Source organism: Streptopelia decaocto (genome assembly GCF_964273445.1).
Source record: "Streptopelia decaocto genome assembly, chromosome: Z".
Lineage (NCBI taxonomy): Eukaryota > Metazoa > Chordata > Aves > Columbiformes > Columbidae > Streptopelia > Streptopelia decaocto.
Window position 1 is genome coordinate 48,706,473 of NC_138657.1, and position 20,789 is coordinate 48,727,261.

At 35.8% G+C, this 20,789-nt stretch overlaps 1 protein-coding gene across 1 annotated transcript in view; it reads right to left on the reverse strand.

The window, feature by feature from the left end:
• Nucleotides 1-20,789, reverse strand: part of DTWD2 (DTW domain containing 2) — a 92,164-nt gene that overhangs the window by 8,635 nt on the left and 62,740 nt on the right. The window contains exon 5 of the mRNA XM_082075597.1: nucleotides 2,958-3,086. Coding sequence (XP_081931723.1) covers nucleotides 2,958-3,086 — 129 coding nt within the window. The remainder of the gene's footprint in view (nucleotides 1-2,957; nucleotides 3,087-20,789) is intronic.

The following is a 20,789-nucleotide window of genomic DNA, read 5'->3' on the forward strand; positions in this document are numbered from 1 at the left end:
CTGGGAGCCTTTTTTAGTAGGTGGAGGTCAAGTACCAAAACATTCATTATCTGATTGAAAGGGACAGGAATACCTCAGGGTGGACACTAGAATGCAGTGAATACGTGGATGAGTTTTAAATCTCTTTTCACAGACCCTTCTGTACTACATTCCGGGCACACAATCAGATTGCAGATCTGGGTTGCAAAACTACTCTTAGGTCTTTTGAAAAAGGCTTATTGAGTTGATATTACTAATGTCAGCCACAAAAGATTAAATAGGACATGGTCTTAATAATCTCTTCCATCGCAGACTAGTGGGATCACAACTTGCAAGGAAAAGGCTAATGTTCAATTAGCATTCTTTGACCTGGGTTAAACTTAAAACTCTAGAATTCTTAAGTTCCAAATTCCTCCAGTGACATGTAAGAGTTGTGAGCTGGCTGGCAGGAAGACATAACCCAGTGGCTTGTGTTCCGCAGCTGCAGGAGTGAGGGAGGTCAGTGGGAGAGGCTAACAAAAACACTTTATCTTTGAGCTACCCCCTTGCAGCTTCGCATGCAGTGATATATTCAATTGACTGCCTCAAAGTGATCAGCTTTTGGGTTTTTGAGAGTTAAATATTATCTTGCTGTGCCTTGACTTCAGAGAACCATTTAGAAATACTGATCTATTTAAAAATATAACCATTATTTGACTCCAGTAAATATTCCAAGACCAATACATGCTATAAAGGAAATTAATCCTACCTGTCTGCTAACTAAATTAAACTTTTTAGAGTCTAGCATCTGTTATTCTCAATGACATTTGTCAGTTCAGTAATTTTAAATTCAGATATTAACTAAACAAGTTAACCATAAATTGAAAGGTAGTTAAATACCTGAATATCCAATGTAAGAGAGACAGAAACTTTACTGATACTAATTTCCCATTTTTCTTAAGTTTCTCACATGTTGGAAATACTTTTCTTTTTAAAGTTATATCCAAAAATATTTTAAAAATTCCCAACAGCTTCAACTGAAGGAATACTGTTCCCCACTATCAGACTATGAAGACACTGGTGAAAATATCTGAATGTTTCTATGACAATTTTGTTCTCAAATGAAGTAAACAATCATTTTAAGGTATGTATACATATAGATTACCTCCTAACATCTATTACAGGATGTACAACTTAAAATGAACAAATTCTGCTGACTTTAAGTGGCTTCAGGTTTTACCTGCCATTAGGAAAAAGCACAAGAAAGTCAATGGCACAAAGCCTTCAAGAGCCAGAACAAAAATTTAATTCCAAGCACTGCTTGCCACATTATTCAGTACCAATGAATTACTAATCAACTAAATAATAGTCATGCCTTCCTGACTTCATGAAAATTAGACATCAGAGTGATTATAGGCTATAAGCTCTGCCAAATTTATTAATATCTTCCTTTGCTACAAAGTACTAATAGTACTTTAGACTGAATATAACTTCAGTAATATGAGTGCAACATGTAAATTCTGCACATTATAGCAACTGAACAGTTGTTAGCAGTTGTTAATTATAGTTAATTAACATAGTAAAAAAAAACCAAACCAGTTTAATACAAGTAAAGGAAAACTTTGTTTTGTTTTGTTTTTTAAAATCAAACTAGCATGTTAAATTTGTGCAACTTAGTATATTACATGTCTGGTACACAGTCTATATTTTGAAGTTTTACAACAAAAAATGTCAAGGGAACTTAGAAAAACACCACAGGAAGAGGTAACTACAACAGCGCATCTCTTCACTATTTGCTGTGCAATATACACAGTAGTGCTTCTATTTGTTTTGGCCCAAGTTTCCAACTGTCATCTCTACAGATTTTCATTCTGTATTGTGGCAAGCACAGCATATGTAATATGCCTTATAAATCAACTTAAAAAAAAAGAAAAGAAAAAAAAAGTAATGTAGAGGTGAAGAGAATCTGAGTCACTCTTCTCATCATATTTAGAATTACGGGAAGAAGTGAGTAAGAAAGTAGTATAAGATGAGAGGATGTGATGGGAAAGAATAATGAGGTAGAAGGACAGAAGGAACTGGAAAATACTAGGATTTCTGAGTTAAAAATGCATAAAACTTAGAAGAGCAAAACAGTGATCAGAAAAGACAAATGGAAAAATGGGGGAGAAGAAAATGGAGACTGAGTAACAAGTACAGGAAAAAGGCAACTCAAATCCTGAGACAAACGAACCCGAAGATAGCACAGTGAAAACTTGTAAAAGGGGAAGTGCCTGGGGAAAGTACTAGACAACTAAAGAAAATGAAGAAAAAATAAGAAAGAAAAAGAAAAAAAAGGAGGAATTTAAGAAATGAGTTAGGAATGCAGCAGTTGTTTTCAGTAACCAATCTATTACTCCACACACAAAATGGGCTGCCAGGGTAAAACTGGTCTGTAAGATAAGTGGTCTTCATTCAGCCTTGGTGGACATTGCAGGACCAAATACAGCCTGTTACAGGACATGATCTGGCCCTAACTAGTACTTTAAACATCATCAAAGCAAGATTTTTAGCCCTGAGTCTTGCCAAGGTTTATCTTCAGACAACTCTTTGTGGCAAAAGAGCCAATCTAATTCCATTATAGGGTAGAACAAAAAATGCTGTACCACAAATTAACACACTGAAAAGAGGAAGAGCAAAACAAACATTCAAGGCCTTTGTATCTAACAAATTCCCTCAGCAATCTGACAGCAATGTTGAATACAGAAAAGGAAGACTATAGAGGCTTTTGGAACACAACAAGAAAGAGTCACAGTAATCTGAACCAAATAAGAGTTAATAAATATCTGAAGAAAAATAATTTCTATTAGTACATTCCTGTTTTAGCTTGCTCTGCAAAACAACCATTACAATGCTGTTAAGACTTCGACAGTCAAATATGACATTAACAGCTAAGTATCTTTGCTGCCCCTCTACTACTCATAACAGAAAAACTCAAGTGTTTAAAATCAGTTACATACCTCTTGTATACTCTTATTTTTTTCCATGATAGTAAGAGCAACAGCTGCACACTCAAGTGTGGAGAGACATGTGTTTGTTGGTTGTGTACGAATTACGTATTGACTTGAAATGTTGTTTTTTAACTGCACCTGAAAAAAAGGCAAACTCTACTAAAATAAACAGGTCAGTATAGCAAAAAAAGATACTTCTTCCTTACACTAAGCAAAACACAGTTCCTTCCCCTCTGGTCAACTGCCGTCTTTCCCTTTTGCTCTTTTGTCTCCCAGTAGCCAATGACCTTATGCTACTGTTAAATATGCTATAATACCTGTGAGTTGCCACTGGAGACAAGAACTGCATATTTGTTGGTGTACAAACACACAAAGAAATTACAATTGTTTGTTAGAGAAAGACTGAGGGAAATTTTAGGAACCAATTTCACTTGCCACAGATACCATATAACAAAAATAAAACTAGTTATCTATGCTTGTTTTATTGAACACTCTAGACCCACATTTTAAAAGTCTTTCATTCAGAACTTGACAAACTACATTTATTCATATCATTTACTAGGTCACTGATCAGAACTCTTTGCTTACCTAAATCTGCTTGAAAATAATTTATTGGCTCTGCCTCAAGTGATAACCACGCTATACTCTCTCACAACAATTCTCTTTTATTTTTCCACCTTTTCCAAAAATGAGGGGCTGTTCCCCATGGCCATCATAACAGTGTTCCCATTCTGTATACCAGAGATTTTTCAGCATTTGTCACTTCATCCAGTGTTTCTTCTCTTCACTTTTCCCATTTTTGCTTTCAATTGTAGTGCATCATTTTCCTTCATTTGTTTAACATGCAGTCATCCATTCTTTAAAGTTCAAGATACCTCGTTTAAAAAAGGGTAACTCCAAACTGCTGAAGAAACTTGAATGTATAAGATCAAATTCTAACACTTTACCTAACCCAAACTTAATAGGAATTAAAAATAAATGAATAAAAAGGTGAAAAGAGAAAAGCGATTCTGGAAAGAACAAATAAGTTAGCCATCAAAGCTCAATATGCTCAAATATAGGATTCGTAGAATCATGGAATGGTTTGGATTGGAAGGGACATTAAAGATCATGCAGTTCCAACCCCACTGCCATGGGCAGGGACACCTTCCTCTAGACCAGGTTGCCCAAGGATGCAGCTTCCACAGCTTCTCTGGGCAGCCTGTTCCACTCCCTCATCACCCTCACGGTGAAGAATTTCTTCCTTATATCTAAATCTACTCTCTCTTTCAGTTTAAAGCCATTACCCCTTGTCCTATCACTGCATCCCCTTGTAAAAAGTCCCTCTCCGGCTTTTTTGTAGGTCCCCTTTAGGTACTGGAAGGTTGAAATAAAGTCTCCACAGATCCTTCCCTTCTCCATGCTGAACAACCCTGACTCAGCCTGTCCTCACAGGAGAGGTGTTCCATCCTCCTGATCATTTTAATGTCCCTCATCTGGACCCATTCCAACAGGTCCATGTCTTTCTTCCTATGGGGGCCTGAGAGCTGAATGCAGTACTCCAGGACAAGACAGAAAAATTTATCTTTGTGACAGAAGAACTTGCTCATCAAAGGAAACTTTTCTATTTTTTTTAATGCTAGTCTTGTTATTTGGGTAGGCTTGAAGGACAAAAAACATGCACATATCAGAATGTATTAAAAGTTTCTAGCAAGGATTGTTTAGATAGTTTGGAGAGATAGATCACTTTCAACAGCCAAAGAATACACACTTGGGCTCAGATATTCAGATGATGAATGCACAGTAGTTATGTAAATAATACCATATACTAACATTATGATTTTTTGCATTATGTAAAAATACATGTGTATTCTTTTTACAAGTGTAATACTGGAGGTGCCATTTTAATTAAATAATTTTAAGATCACATCTTCCAAAATCCATTTTGGGCCTTTTAGTGAAGACCAATGCCTTTGGTATTTTAAGGATGTTTATAATAGTAATTACCAGAAATGCATATTTTTAATCAGCTTATATAATTACCAACTGTTAATTAAACTTCAAATGCACCACTGGTCTCAAAGCACATATAAATGTGTCTGTCTTGAACATACTTAATATTCTTAAATATTTGAAAGGAAGGGTCACTGGTGATGATATACAGAGTTATTTCCTGAAAATTCAACAGTCATATTAACTTAAAACTCATTTTCCTTTTCTGCAGCTATTCAGCGTATTTCTCCAAATGATTTGGCACAATATATGACAAATTATTCAATACATTCCTATGAGTTACTGTAAAGTCAACTCTCATTATTTTGTATTTAAAGCCAAGCTAGTTGAAGTAGTTGATTATACCATTATACTCAGGGTCTTTAGTCTCTAGCTCTGTACTCTGAAATAAAAGAATTTATACCATTATGCTTACTGTTACACTGTACCAGAAGCCTCTCATACAATCTTTATTTCATAGCCATACTGTAGAAATATCTACTGAATGAGAGATGTTAACAGTTTCCTGGATATTCAAGCACAAATTCAGTCCACATGCTGAGGAACAGATCCAGAGCAGATTCAAGAATGAAGCTAGTGGATATATACTAGCCCTTATCAACTACTTTGTTCAATTTGGTATTGAAAAATCAAAAGATAATGAATTGACTTAGGAGAAAAAATGTAGAATTTAGACTTCAGTGTATATAATGAAATGCAAAAGAAAATTAAAATGAAATGAATATTTTCATTTGCTGTTCCTCAAGGTTTGCTTTGTTTTTACATTCCTTTTACTGTGACCATCACTTGTCCATCACGACAGAGCAGGAAGGCTAGTTGTTTTTTAAGTATATGGAATTCTATACTGGAGGAAGCTTTTAGTCCCTACTTAGAGGTTACTAAATGAGTATTAAAAACCAGGTCAAACTCAGTCCCTTGTTTCTTCAGGATGTAGCCTGAGCAGCAGAGCAGGCACATATCCTCACTTCCTCTCAACAACCACATTCTTCAGAGAAGATCTCTATAGAGACTCGGAGAAATCAGTTCACAGACTAACTGAAAGGCACACCAGCTTCCCTCTCCTTGCACACAGACAACAATGCCTTAAGGCTTTCTTTTTTTGTAAGAGCTGGGAAAAATTCTGTCTGCTGTTTTCTATACTTCATTTCTCGGGGCTCATGCTGAAAAACTTTTAAGATCATCAGTGTTCCAGAGAAAGGAATATTATTCACAATTCCAAGACATGTTCTACAGAAGAAAGGCTACCTGCACTCCACCTTACACTGCGGAGCCAGAAAGTCTGTGCAGCTCTCTAACAGCTGACATCATACAGAAAAACAACTTTCTATTCCTAACAGCAACAGCAAATTATTTTCTTCTTCTTTGCTGGGAAGAGTGAGACAGAATGGAAACAAGTGGTCCCAGTCCATTTTTCCAAAAATTATGTACTCACTGGGACAAGATTAAAATACAACAGACAGCACAGTGGTGGAGATCAGAGGAATAATAGCTGACCAGGACAACTCCCTCCTACAGTCTATTAGTCTTCTTTCAACAAACGTGCATTTTACACTACTCTGCCCCAGAGAGGCACAGTATGTAAATATGAGATCCTTAGACATCTGAGACACAGTCAAGAACGGCCTTTGTCTAACGCACATTCGAGACATTCACTGCATGACTGATTGACTATCAGAAACCAGGTATACTCACTGAATGAATAAAACACACCATGAGGAGCTCTACCAACCTACAGCATAAACTGAATGGTAATACGAAGCCCAAACAATGTTTAAACCAAAATTAATTAATACAGTTAAAATATTTTTCAGATATGGGAAGAATATCTCCTTGGGAAAAAAAGTTGCCTTTATATTTGAAATATTTGCTGTTTTCGAATGTGACTGGGTAGGAGGATGACTTCTCTCATTTTCAGCAAACAGGTCTAAAACTTTCCTTGCCTTTTGTGGAGCTGAGTTAATAGTTTCTGAATTTCAAAAACACATAATGTGTATACACAACCTATTAAAGTACATTTCCAAACAAAAATAATTATACTTCACAACTGTTTCTCCATAAAATCATAAAGATACCGTGATACAATATTTTTTTCTTTTTAGGTAGTTGAAGTGATTTGCAAATCATATGCACACTTTGGAATAATTTCAGTTACTAACAAAATACAGCAATGTCAAGTTGAAAAAACAGCCTATTTAACATCACTCACCAAAATAAACAGTAGCAGAAAACAGAAGATGGGAACTATCTCAACCAATTCAAACTGGAGAGGGAAATTTAGATAAGCCGAATGCAATTACCCACTGGAATTCAGCCAAGACACTGAAATTACTGTATCTATTCTTTCTCTAAGTGCAAGGGAGGTGGGTAGCTCAGTTTGAAAGCTGTCAGGAGCTTGAAGCAACACACACAATCAAGTTTTGTTTCTATGTGTAACTGAAGACCCGGGGTTTCCAAAAGCCTGAATGTCACCAATTCTCACAAACTGTTATGTTAACTTAATAAACACTGGCTCCTCTGCCACCCTCTTAGCAAATGCTACAGCCCTTGAGCATTTACAAAGGATTTCAACCACAGTAAAAATAGTGACCCTTAAAAATTTCTCAGGTCTGAGTTCTTCTTCCAGGGCCATCTTTGGAGATGCCCCAGGCAAGAACCAACCCAGCTGATCTTGTTCAGCTGTGCAGAACTCAGGGAAGCAAAAATGTTGCCTTCATTCCACTAAAGACCTGCTGTTTTAAATTTTCAAAATTTAAGTCAGTTAAGTCAAGCAACTGATTTCTGCTTTTATTTTATATATTAGGACTGGAGCTCTTGCAGAAAGCTCTAAGTGCTATCCTCAGCCCTCCTCTTAGTATCCTTTTATTTTTACCTTTTCTATGCCAATTTCTGCATCATGACTTTCACTAGCTTTACTCTCCAAACAGAATCCAGCATTATGCACCTGCAAGAACAGTCTATAAGGTTAGTACACCTTCCTCACAGTGCACACTTTCAACAATTATTTGTTTTGTTTGTCCTGTTTTCTGCAATTAGACTACAGGCACCTTAACACAGACAGAGGAACAACACATCCTTCTGTGGCTTCTATGAAAATTCTGGCACTTATTCTAATATCCCCTCCTCTTTTACTTATGTTTACAATGTCCATACAAAATCTGAATTTCTGTTTGGGAATTAATTTGCTCAGTTCTCAGAGAATGAAGTAAGCAAGTGCCACCAGTCATCCTGCTTAACAGAAGCAGTTGTTATTGTTCATAAGTACTGTTACTTTAATAAGTATCTTCTAGAAAAAATACCATAAACTATTTTTAAAGGAACTCGAAATGCACAAAAAGCACAGAAAGAGTGCAAACATATCCTGACACTTTGCCCATCATTCCAGAAACTAAGCAAAAAATGCTTTTAAGCTGCTGAAGAGAACACTCTCTGTTTGCTACTGCACAACCAACCTCAGACAGAAAAGAGAGTCAGTCATGGGAAAGATCTTTCACTCGCTACCCAGTGTACCAGGAACAAGCACCTTTTACCTGTAAGCCAAAACAAAATATTTTCTATATGTTACACAAATCTCATGCAGTTTAAATAAAATTACCGTTGTGACAGAGAAGATAGCCTGAGTAAATTTAGTCTCAGCATGCTACTGAAAATTAAATCAAGAGTATAAATAAATTATTTTGTTCAAAACCTTGGCTTTAATTTAATCTGACATCTTAAAGGCACTTTGTTTCTAAATACTGGAGGGACTAACTGCCATGCAGCTGTCACAAATGGATAGGCTGAAAAAGTACATGGATGTCACAAAAACCTCTGCCCACTTTGCACATCTTTTGTTTGAATATGTAGATATATCCATGGCATTCTCGTGTATTTTCCATGTAAATTGCTGAAAGAAGTAATAGATGACACTGTGACTTTTGGGTAAACCTGAAAAAAAGCAATTTCTTCCATTTCTACAAAGTGACAAGATATTTTGCATATTGTCTTTGACAACTTCCAATGAACCCCAAAACCCTTGTCTTTGGGTATCCTGCAAACACTTCCTCTCAGGCAATTGATGGTATCGGCTTAGACTCCAGTCTCTTACCACAGCAAGCCTTGGGATACCTCACTGCTGTTGTGATGGGAACTGTAGTAAACATGTAATATTCTGTCTTTCCAAGATAAACATAATTGCTTGTGCTGAACAGCACAATGTGATTGTGTGTAGCCTCTACCTACTTACGCTCCTTGAAAGTCTGTTCAGAAGAACCTAAATTCAAAGTTGCAATTCAGATTAGCCCTTTCACAGATCAAAACCAGAAGCCTTCCTACACGCTTATAAAAATCACCTGTATGAGAGCAGTGCTCAGAATTTCTTTCATCAAATATGTCATAAATGTATGAAGATACATTAAATTTCTATGCACTTTCAAGGATGCCCTTTCTTTGCTTCAGTTTAAGAACCAGATTTTAATGCTGTAGGGTATTACACACTAAAAACAAATGCTCCAGAAGAAATCATAAGAGCTACTCACTGAATGACATCATCAGCTGAATACAAGCCTACATGATGCCTCTTTGTTCCATGACTATGTCAAATAACACCTCTTTTAAAAACATCACCTCTGTATTTCATTATGTCTCTTTCCTGATACTATATAAACAAGTTTCAAATAAAATAAACATCCTGTAATTTGATATATAGAAAGAAATGTAGGAGAATGCCATAAGCACATTCTGGTTAAAAGGATGTTTTTTAGAGTTTCACAACATTCTGACCTTTTTTTTTAAATATCTTTTTAATGAGGATAAATCAGACTGTATGAAGTATTTCTCTACTGTGTTCTATGCTTTCATTTTTAGGCATAGTTGACTGATGGGATAAGAAATTAAACTCCAAAAGGAACGTGCAATTCATACATAAAGATTCTTAAATCACATCCCACAGAAAATTTTTGGGGAAGGGAAAAAAAAAAAAAAAAAGGAAATGACAAACAAACCAAACAAAAACAACAAAACACACAAAAACAAACAACAACAAAACCCAAAAAAGTATATGGACTTCCTCTAACCCTGCCAAACTTTTAGAGTGCTCCAATCAAAATTATTCAATAGAGATTCTTTCTCAAGAGATGGGCAAGGAAGCAATAACAAAGGAAATATGATCAGAAAAAGCACAAATGTCTTATGATCATAAAAGATAATATTACGATCCCTACATGTAAAAACAATGTGGTAAGTGAACCAGGGCCGAAAAAAATACTGTAAAAATTCATTTCCTATAGGCAGAAGGCAAGTTTCTCACACAGCAAGATTCCCACTTTTTAATTTAGTTTGTGTAGAGACTGGAGTATTTGATACACAAACATGTAAATGGTCTTAATTAAACAGTTGAGAGAAGTGGAAGCTAAATACCTACTAAAGTTAAAAAACAGCAAGCAAAATAGATACCTCACTTTTCCATATATATCTGTAACCTAATGTATATGTCTACACTGATAATCTTTATGTATTACTCTGTATGAAATGAAGATAAAATTCAGGTTCCAAATAACATCTTTTTCCTTTCAGGAGAACCTGGTAATTCAAAATACTTAGTAACACGTATGCCATTTTAAGAAAGTCCAACAAGTGCCTAATAATTCATTAGGCTACATATTTCTCTCTTTATGCACTAAGATCTACACAAAAACATGGAATAGTTTGCAGTTGCCTCCTTATAATTTCTTTTTTTTTAATAAAACTATGTACAACAGGCCCTTCTTCTGCCTATGCAATAATTTCTGATATGTTTTTACCAGGAATCTATCAGTAAGAGTTTTCATAAGAAGTCAAATTTTGAGTGTCTTCTCAGAGATGCTAAGAGAATTCAACAGTTTAGCACTTGTTACATTTTGCAAAGTCTAATAAAATTGTCTCCTCTTTAGATTGCCAAATAAGGTAGTAGAAACACCTCCAAACTATAATAGTTTAGAAGTATCACCAAAGTAAACAATATTTTTGAAAGTTATATCCAAAAGTTGCTTATGCCCTCTGCATATTTTGAATCTTAAGGTTACATACAATATGGAACGGGTAAAATCACAAACTCATAATGTTTCAAAGCATTTCCCATGATGTTTGTCATCACTTACACCAGTCATGGAAAATATATACCATGAAATAAGTGTCCACCCCAAAATAAGTTTGGAAAACAAACATATGCCTACATGAGAACCTCTTTTTTCAAATAAGAAAACAGAATATTCTGGTCCACATTTAATAGATAAGATGTAAACAGTAAGTACATACAAAAAAGAAAAAGTTAATCTCTTCAGTACTGCTGCTTTGCAGAAAGTAACTTACTAGATAAGTAACATGAACTTTCAAATTAATGAAAATCTCCATCAGTTGAAGTTATCTAAAATGGCACTTTCTAAGGTGTCAAGATCAGGCTGCTGACAGCGACAGAGAAGTATCAGCCTCCAGTGCTGGAATGAGGCTGAAGTTTGTATGCACTAATCCTGCTTTCATGGAAGACAAGACGTTGGACTTATGTCAGGAAATAATCTGAGCTCACTAACTCACAGTGCAAGTTTAGGCAAGCTACCTTCGTTCTCCGAGCTCCAAAGCCTCTATATGTAAGATGATATTTATGCAGTGCCTGTAAATCACTTTGAAGGCTGAGGGAAGGGATGATGAAGAAACAGGAGACAAATGAGAAACAGTAAGTTCTGTTGCTGAGGATAAGAAGAAGAAGATCTTCCAATATTTTTGTGGGATATATTTCTAAATAGCTATGGGAATAGTAAGGAGAAAAAAAAAAAAGCAAATAAGAATAATGCCAATCTTTCTTACATACAGAAACAAAAGAAAATCAAAGTTCCCTTCACTACTTCCCCTGTGTTTTTTATTGAATATTTACAAACACAAGAACTACAAACAAAACAAAAACAGACAAACCAAACCAGAAGGCCTTATTATCCTTAAAAAAGCAAAATAGTGTGGTCTTCAGTTAATATAGATAACTACAATAAAGTAGAAGTGCAGACAAGCTGTAGTTTTAATCTAAAAGTAAGAGTTCAAATTCCTGTAAAAGAAGGCAGCCTGAGGCTGACCTAAACAGCTTACATAAAACTAAGAGCTAACAGACAGTGAAACTGTAAGGAAAGGAAAGTCCTCACAGCTAGGACAAAAGATAGGCCTGGTAATATTTGGACTATATATGTTGCACATATAATTGAAATACCATCTGGTTATGGTCTTACATTCTGAAACTGCAGGTTTTTACCTCTAATTGGGGAAAGACATCACTTAATGCTGCCATTATGTTACCTAAAAATAATTATATTTAAGTGTGAGTCATACAGGGCATTTCTGGCACTTCATAAAATGACTATGCATTTCTAGTTAATTTCCATGCATTTTTTTTTTTTTTTGTATTTAGAGAAAGAAAGATCCAGAAATTACTTCTAGTAATATCTCTCTCTTGCTCTGCTTGCGTTTCAGAAATGAATGTCACGCAACAGATCAATATTTTATGTAGCACTATTCTTTTAATAATTAATACAACAGGAAAGTACTGCAATTCAGTCAGTAAGCAGAGTACAGATCTAGAGAATGGGGTCATGCAATGAAGGAAGAAAATTTAATTACGTGTATTGTCACAGCCATTTAACTTTAATTACAGCAAATATCACAAAATTGAAAAGGAAAATTAAACATCTGAGTGTCAAAAAGTAGCATCAGTGCAATGAAACGGTCCTTTGGAATCTACTAATTACTTTTGTTTCCTCTGTTTTCTTTTTTTTTTTTCTTATTGTATGTCAGTAGTAGTAAGCTCTTCTGTGGAAAGAAAAAAATGTGGAAGAAGCTCCTGAGAAGAACTTTGGCAAAGGCAGAAGAGAACATGTAAAAAGAAGACTAAAAGAAGGAAAAAGCCTTCAATTAATGTAGTTATTTGAAAGTAAGCTCAATCAAAATGAAAAATATTTCTAGTTACCTTTTGACAAAGTGTTCATGTCCCATGAGAACTACAGTATGGGCACAATGGTACAAAACAACCTAAACTGTTCTAGCAGCAGGATCTTCAGATATTCAGCAAGGAGTTTGACAACAATTACAAAAGAAATTGAAAAGAAATATATTATAAGCAAAGTTTCCACCCAAGAGTGAAAATAGCATGCACTTCTGACATCTGGCAAATTACCCAAGGCATTTCAGTCTTAAAGAAAACGTCACTTTATTGAGAGGTAATAAATACATACTTATGACCAGAAAAACGTCAAAGTGAACCAATGTCAGCCAAATTAACCCAAATGTCAGATTGACGGACTCCTGTTGATTGCTCAGCATCATATCTCAACACTGTGGGAAGTCTTGACCCAAGCTAATTCCCAGTTCTCTCCCCCTGGTCTCAGACATCTGAAACAGCGATTTCTGACAGTCCTAGCATAAAACACTTTGTTCTTTAGGGTTCAAAATGTTTTCTTGATTGTTTCTGTTCCAATGAGACAACAGCTAAAACCAGAACACATCAAACATTTCAGTATATGTAAAAATTTTAACAATTATCGCTATTTTTTCAGTTATTATATAGAAGATGTGAGCTACTTACATAATGAAGTTTTTCTGCTGCATTAAAGATTACACAATTTAAATACACCAACATAACTCAGAAATAAAAGTTTACTATAAAAACTCACATACCTAGCTGTACAGTGTACAGATAACTGGGTTCTCCTACAGAATTATTAGTAAAATCACCAGTGTCAGACACATATAGATAAAAAATGTTTCCAGAACAGATCAGTGAAAACAATGTATTTTTCTTCCATTAGTATGAGGATGCATGGTTGAAAGCATACTACTTTCTGGGACCTACATTACTACAGTTTTCCTCATTGCAACCATTGTTGGATGGCCTTTGTTGTCTTGGGTTCTGATTCGCCTTCGACCCACCTGCACCCCTTATTCATCACTGTTCCTTTTTCCCTTGCAGAATCAAACTGGGCACTGCTCATTTACTCAGGTTCTATCTGTGAACCCATGCTCACCCCACAGAGACAGCACAGAAACCACTAAGTCAATCGATTAAGTGCTATTCACTGGCATTCAGCATGAAGCAAGAGGGTATATTAGTGAAGACTTCTCGAAGCAGATGCTGATGTGACTGACTTGGTAGAAGATCAAAACTCTGGAAACTCAGGCAGCAGTTTGTGTTGACAACTGCCCACACATATTACAAGATGGCCAGTGAACAACAGGGAAGAAACAGAAATGCACAAGTTTTTCATAAATATTTCATCACACTGTCTTCCAAACTGTAACATACAAATTCGGGCCACATTTATCAGAAGTTGAGAATAAGGAAAAGTTCTCCCTGCCCAATACATTGCCAAAATTCTCTTTCATTGACTGGAGTTCAAGATAGCTTATAATCCTGACATTGCAAAATTCTAGGGACTTTTCAGAAGAAAGCACATCAACTATAAAATGGTAGCAATTCTTCTAATTAACCAGTTTATGAGGTCAAGGATCATAGCTTCCAGTCATCAGTAACAGCTTTTGTAAACCTTTCCTTTATATTGAATTCAATGAAGTATTTTGAAAGTTTTTTGGAGTGGTATGGTATTTTAAATTACCCATAAGCATTCTTAACAACCTGATTTTATTGTTTGGAAACTGAAGCATGTTTAGCAGACTGTGGCCATCTTATGCATGGAGTGAGAATGCTACACAAAGGCCAAACAGGAGGCAGTAAATAAACTCAGCAGGAACCATCCTTTTATAAATGCAGTGCTGAGTAAGAGTATTTGTGTGGTATCTTGAAACTTTACAGATTATAGACACAAACAAGTTCAGAAACAAATCATCCTGAAGGTCTTGGCTCAAAAACATTTTGCTTACCTGAAATGTGCAACCCATTTTAATAGCTTTATGACATGCATTTATAAAGCACCTTTTATCACAGCATTCCTAAGACGTCATATAAATATGAGTAGCTGGCTGTAAATCAAGGTTTAAAAAAAAAAACATATGGTAGCATTTACCTCACCTACTAGTAGGTCACATTTTTTTCTAGTTCATTTAACAGTTCATTCAAGCCCATAACATTTAATTCAGTTGGAAAAAAATGGGGGAAATTGAATTTAAAAGAATGTTTAATTACTCTGTGAAGAATTTGGCTAGGATGCCTGAGCTAGAAGTCCATCACTTATGGGATAACATCAGAAAAACCTCTGGTTTTGTTTTGTTTTGTTTAAATTAGTTGAAAGCACTGTAGCAAAACAGCATCTCCAGCAACAGGAGCTCCCTGAACTCATCTTCCCTGGTACAGAAATGAGAATATGCGCATGGAACTAAAAAGAGAGAATTCTGCTGACTGCTTTGTGCACACAGTACCGGCCATTTGGAATAACCTATCTCAAAGGGAAAACCTTATGCCCCACAGCTTACCCCCTATTACACGTCTCCTCAGTCATTTGCACACTGGTTGCCTGCAGCAGTCCGGAGAAGTCAGGAAGGCACCTACCCACTTTGCCAATGGGACAGAGGCTCACCCTTGCACTGCGCCCTGCACATTTCTGAGTCTGTCTGAAAATCCTCACAAGGTGAGGTCCCAGCATAAAGATGAAAACACAAAACTTGTGCATTGTGCATTAATTACCAGGGTTTTGATAGCAGGGGACAGCAGTACAGACCTCAGTGGAAGAAGGTGCCACTGCATTCATGCTTCATCCCCCAAAAATACATACATACATACAAATATATATATATATATATATATATCTATTTCAGGATTTGCATGAGAAACTTCTGTACACATCATAGAAAACCTCAAACTAGTTGCCAAGGCTGAAAAACAGGAAGAGTGAGTAGGAACTAAGCAAGACAAAGAGACCACTCAGCTGGAATGGACTCAAGAACAAACAATAGCTCAACAAGGTATTAAGTTACATGTCATGGAAGTAAGTCTACAAAAGACTGCGTATTGAGAGTCTTGCGTGAAGTTCACCTATCACCACATTTGATTACTACTACTTAACAATGTCAACTAACTGAGATCCCATTTCTAATTAACCTCCTAAGGGATAAAATGTAGGATTTCTGAACCAGACTTACAAGGTTGTTTGGTTTTTTTTAATTTGTAGTAAAAAAGTATCCCAGGTATCTTAAGTGAATATAAGTCTCAATAACCTGCTAAAGTTAACATTCTTTTTTATTAATGGAAGAGATTTCAAGGCAAAAAGTATCTCATCCAGAACAGTATCACCTAGGGACATGACGATTTAACAATTCTAAAACTCGTCCTGAATTTGAAATGTTGTCTTGTGTGTATGTAAAGTGCAAAATGTCTATAAGTAATGAAGTTAGATACTTGGGTTCTGCTCTTAAATGAGAATATATTATTAAGTACATGCAAGAATTACTATTAAACGCTCAAGTGCTGAGGCTCAAGGACAACAAGAAAACCACTACTTGGAGTATTGAGCTGTTCATTACATTAATATCTAGTAATTGCTCAGTGGCATGAGAAAGACTGGAATGAAATCTGAAAACTAATGACAAAACTCTGCTATTCTTTATTTGCACAGTAAAACAGTAAGTAAACTCAGCTTTAAATAAATGTAACTAATTTGTCATATGAATAAATTTTACTTGTAAAAATATATCGCATCTAGTTGTCCCTTCAATTTAAAACTAATCCTACAAAATGACCACTCTTCCAGAATGGCTGCAAAGTGTCTTTATCAATAGCAGGAACTTTCAAGACAAAATCTGGGGGGAAAAAAAAAAAAGTTTCTATAAAAAATATTGGCCTTACAAACTTCCAGGTGGCGAGGTCAAAAAAGCTTGCTTCAGCTTTCTCATATGCTGAAGATAAAGGACTTTAATAAAAGAAATAGTTATTTCAAAAATAAAGTTATATGGGCAGAGCTGGTGAATCATAGCTTGCACTGTATTGGAAATCTAAACTTAAGAGGAGGAATGTGATCCAAGAAAAGAATCTGGGAAATCACAGAAGTGACTTGTTAAGTTAAACAGTCCAGTAGTAAAGCAAAACAAAACAACCTGATTAAGAAAAGGCAGAAGTATAGATGGAAAACAAAAAAGAGTAAAACATTGTCCGTTTTCTGTCTTCTCAGAAGCAGTTTAAACCAAACATATACAAAGACAACAATAAAGCAGAAAGAAGCAGGACAGAAGCTGCAATGCTGAGCATTGCTGTTCAGAGAATATCTGAAATAAACAAAAACAAGAAAACAGACTGTCAATTTTAACATGTGAAGTAGCCGACAGCAGATGTATTAGCATAGCAAAATGATGCAACTGTAGGCTCCTGGAAAAATGGCTTCTTGTCTCTCCCAAACAATTCCTGAGGTTTGGGTTATACTCACCACCAGTTGCTACTTCTTATTTACAGTCACCATGCACCTGAGGCCCCACTGAGTTTCAGGGCCTCGGTGTCATCTCCTCCTGGGTTACTGTGCCCCACATTATTTGATCTTTTCAATGCATTTTTTTTCTACTTCCTCTTTTGAAGGAGGGACAGGGCAAAAGAATACTTAATTTACCAAGTATGGGTTTACATCTATCCCTAAGAGTTAAAAAATTAACATAGGAAGCAGAAGCCTATATTAAAATACACATAGAAATACTTCCTCTGAATGTTTTTCTAGCCTCCAACAACTTGGGGATCTCGAAGGACGGAAGTGAAACTCTGGCATTTAACAATAATTTAATTCTTGATGGAGTTTTTTTCCATTATTTTGTCCATTTACTTTCTGAACTTCAAAAATATACAAATTCCAACTGTGAAGAATTCCACTGCTTTGATATATGTGTGAAGAACTACCATTTTTCCATTTGATCTCATCGCTTATTTCCTTGATGGCTTAATCTGTTGGCAAGGATGGTCAACAATTGGTCCATATTTACCCGTTGTGTGTCACTCATGCATTTGTAAATCTTTATCATGCTGGACCAGTTGTCTTTCCAGTTAAAGAATAGCCCACTTTGCTGTTTCTTATATGCAACACATCTCATATTTTCCTTATTTATTCACTTTCTTTGAACCTCTTCTAGTTATTTGTGATTTTGTTGTTGTCTTGTTTTGTTTTTTAAATAGGAGGGCTGTGGGTCTGAAAGAGACCACATACATGCAAGCAAGGAGATGTGCATGCAATATTAAACTTTTTTTTTCAATGCTTTTCGCCACTGAACAGGGTTTTTTCTTCAAACTTGTTGTTATGATCCCAAAATCTCATTCCCAATGAGGGAATTGCTCAGTTAGGAGTTTTGGGGGTTTTTGTATTATTAATTTGTTTGGGTTTTATTTTGTTTTAAATAAAATTCAGATTATCTTTGGTGTATGCTTTCATTACCATTTATCTATAGCAAATCTCCTGTGCTATGTTAATTTCCACTTATTGAGCTTCCTACTCTTTCTACAACTCTTCACAGATGGTCCTTCCCATTACCACTCTAAATTACTACCATGACCAAATTTTATCAACTAGTCAACCCTCCTTTATATTACTTCAGAATATGCTGAACAGCATGGATTCATTGGGGGCTTCACAGATGACCTCTACAAACTGTAAAATAAAATTACAATCGTTATGAAAACAGACAAGTTACTGCTACCTTGCTTAATATTTTCTGCATGAGACACTTATTGTTCCCATGACACAGAGGGTATTTGGTGAGGGCACTTGCCAAAGTTACCTTTGCACATTACTTTAGTCAGATTGCTCCTCAAAGAGTCATGGAGCAGGTGGGTAAAGAGCTCCAGTAACTTTGTGAGATATGTGAACTCTTTTAAAGGGCTGCATTGGGCTAGCCCAATACTGCATATTTATGCACGGATTTTTAATTCTATTCTCTGTTATCTTTTCCATTATTTTTTTGGTACAGGCATTACTGCAGCCTCCCTGGATGTCCTGAAGGATAAGCAAAAACACAGCCAGTAACACGCAGTAATAGAGGAACAATCACAGACTGTGATAATCTTGGACTGTGGAGATGTTCAGACTTCCTGATGCCTACACCCTCCAAGTCTTCACTCTTGACTGGGTGAGACAGCAATCAGGAATGATTGTCCTCAGAAAACTGCCAATTAATAGAGCTGAACATAAATTTTGTGGCTGAAAGATAATTCTGAGATTCTTTACGCTTCTTTCAATAACTTCCATTGCACCAGAAGCATCCTAGAAGTTTAAAGCATCAGTTGGAATGACTTTGCTTCCTTAGAAGGGGGTGCACGTCCTTATATTGACATAATGATGCCTAACACACAGGAGATTAGCACCTCTTCTGACACAGGTATTTTATTTGTGTGCCAAATATTGACAGGTATATAGATAAATGAAATTATAATTAGGATTTTAAATTGCATTGGTCCTCATTAAAAATGCTCATATAGAGCCTGTTTTGTGTGAGTGGAAATACATTCTGACTATTAAAGGTTGTTCTTCTCCAAGGGCTACTGCAGATGCTCTCAAGGCTGATCAAAAACTCTAGCCTCCAAAGTCTCTAAATATTTATTAAAATTACTGTAGACAGTGTTGGCCAAAACCTCTGTACAAAAATATTCTTGTAATTTCTGGCTACTTCTGCCGTATGTTCTCAAGGTGGCGTTTGGTATTCTCACTTCTCTTGCGGAAGAACAAATACACAAATAATTTTCAACTATTAAAATACAATTTAAAATAATCCAGATTTACTGATGATTCCTTGATCTCAAAGCTACCTCTCAGTTTTTAAAAGCACAAGCAAGTCTGCAGGCAGACTTAACTTGGATATCAAAAAATCAGCTCACCTGATGACTAGTGCTTGGGTCAGAACAAACATGCCCACTAATGCTCACTGCTAGTCAAGCACATTTAAGCATACAGTGCAAGCTGAGCTGAATGGTAAACCTCAAGGGTTAAAAATCAGCTGGGAGAAACTAGATTTTAGCTGATTATATCCATTTTCATATAACAAAAGAAGTACAAGGAACACAAATGAGATGTGTCAGAAATTGTGAAAGCACGAAGGAAAAATAAAATGAGTTGTTGAATATTTGAAAAACAGCAAAGCTGTGATGAATGTATAAACAGACAGGACGACTTGTTGGCATTATTATTGTCATTAACTAGCAGAAGAGTGCAGAAACAAAGAACTAGAGAGTGGAAGTGAATATGAAGCAACTCCCAGTTTCAAACCACAACCACTCATGCATGAGCTGACACACCATTCAAGCTTACAGTGAATTTCATAAGCTAGAAGCAAAAATTACACAACCTGTGCAAATGGTAAACCTACAACTAGAATATTTTAACTTAATGAAAATACACTGTGCTCTTCTGAAATGTTCAGAAATTATTTTATGACTACAAAATGTCAAGGTATTACACATTACTAGGTGTAAATATTATGCGTAACAACACAGGAAGAAAAAGCAAAATAATTACAAGTGAATTACACTTCAGGCCTCATTCCTGTCTGTCTGGAATCACATTTCTCTTGACTGTTGGTTAGACTGATGTCATCTTACAGGGAAACACTCACAGTTTTCATACATAACTGAATTTCCAGTTTAAATTATTTTTTGATACCGGAATACCAGTATACGAATTCCTCCCTCACCCCAACTCGCAAAATCAACTGTGTAGCACTTTTGAAGTTCAGCATTTCTAAGGGATGGATAATTTTTTTCCTTCTGCAAGTATACAGCATAAGCATAATTACCCAAAGGACATGTTCATTAGCTGTTTGAAAAAGGAAAAAGAGGTATCGGATGACAGAAATAGCGCATTCAGGTATTGGATAGCACATGCTTGCATCTACAACACAAACAAATAAAACTGATTCACTTATTAAGTACTTCTGATAAGATAATAA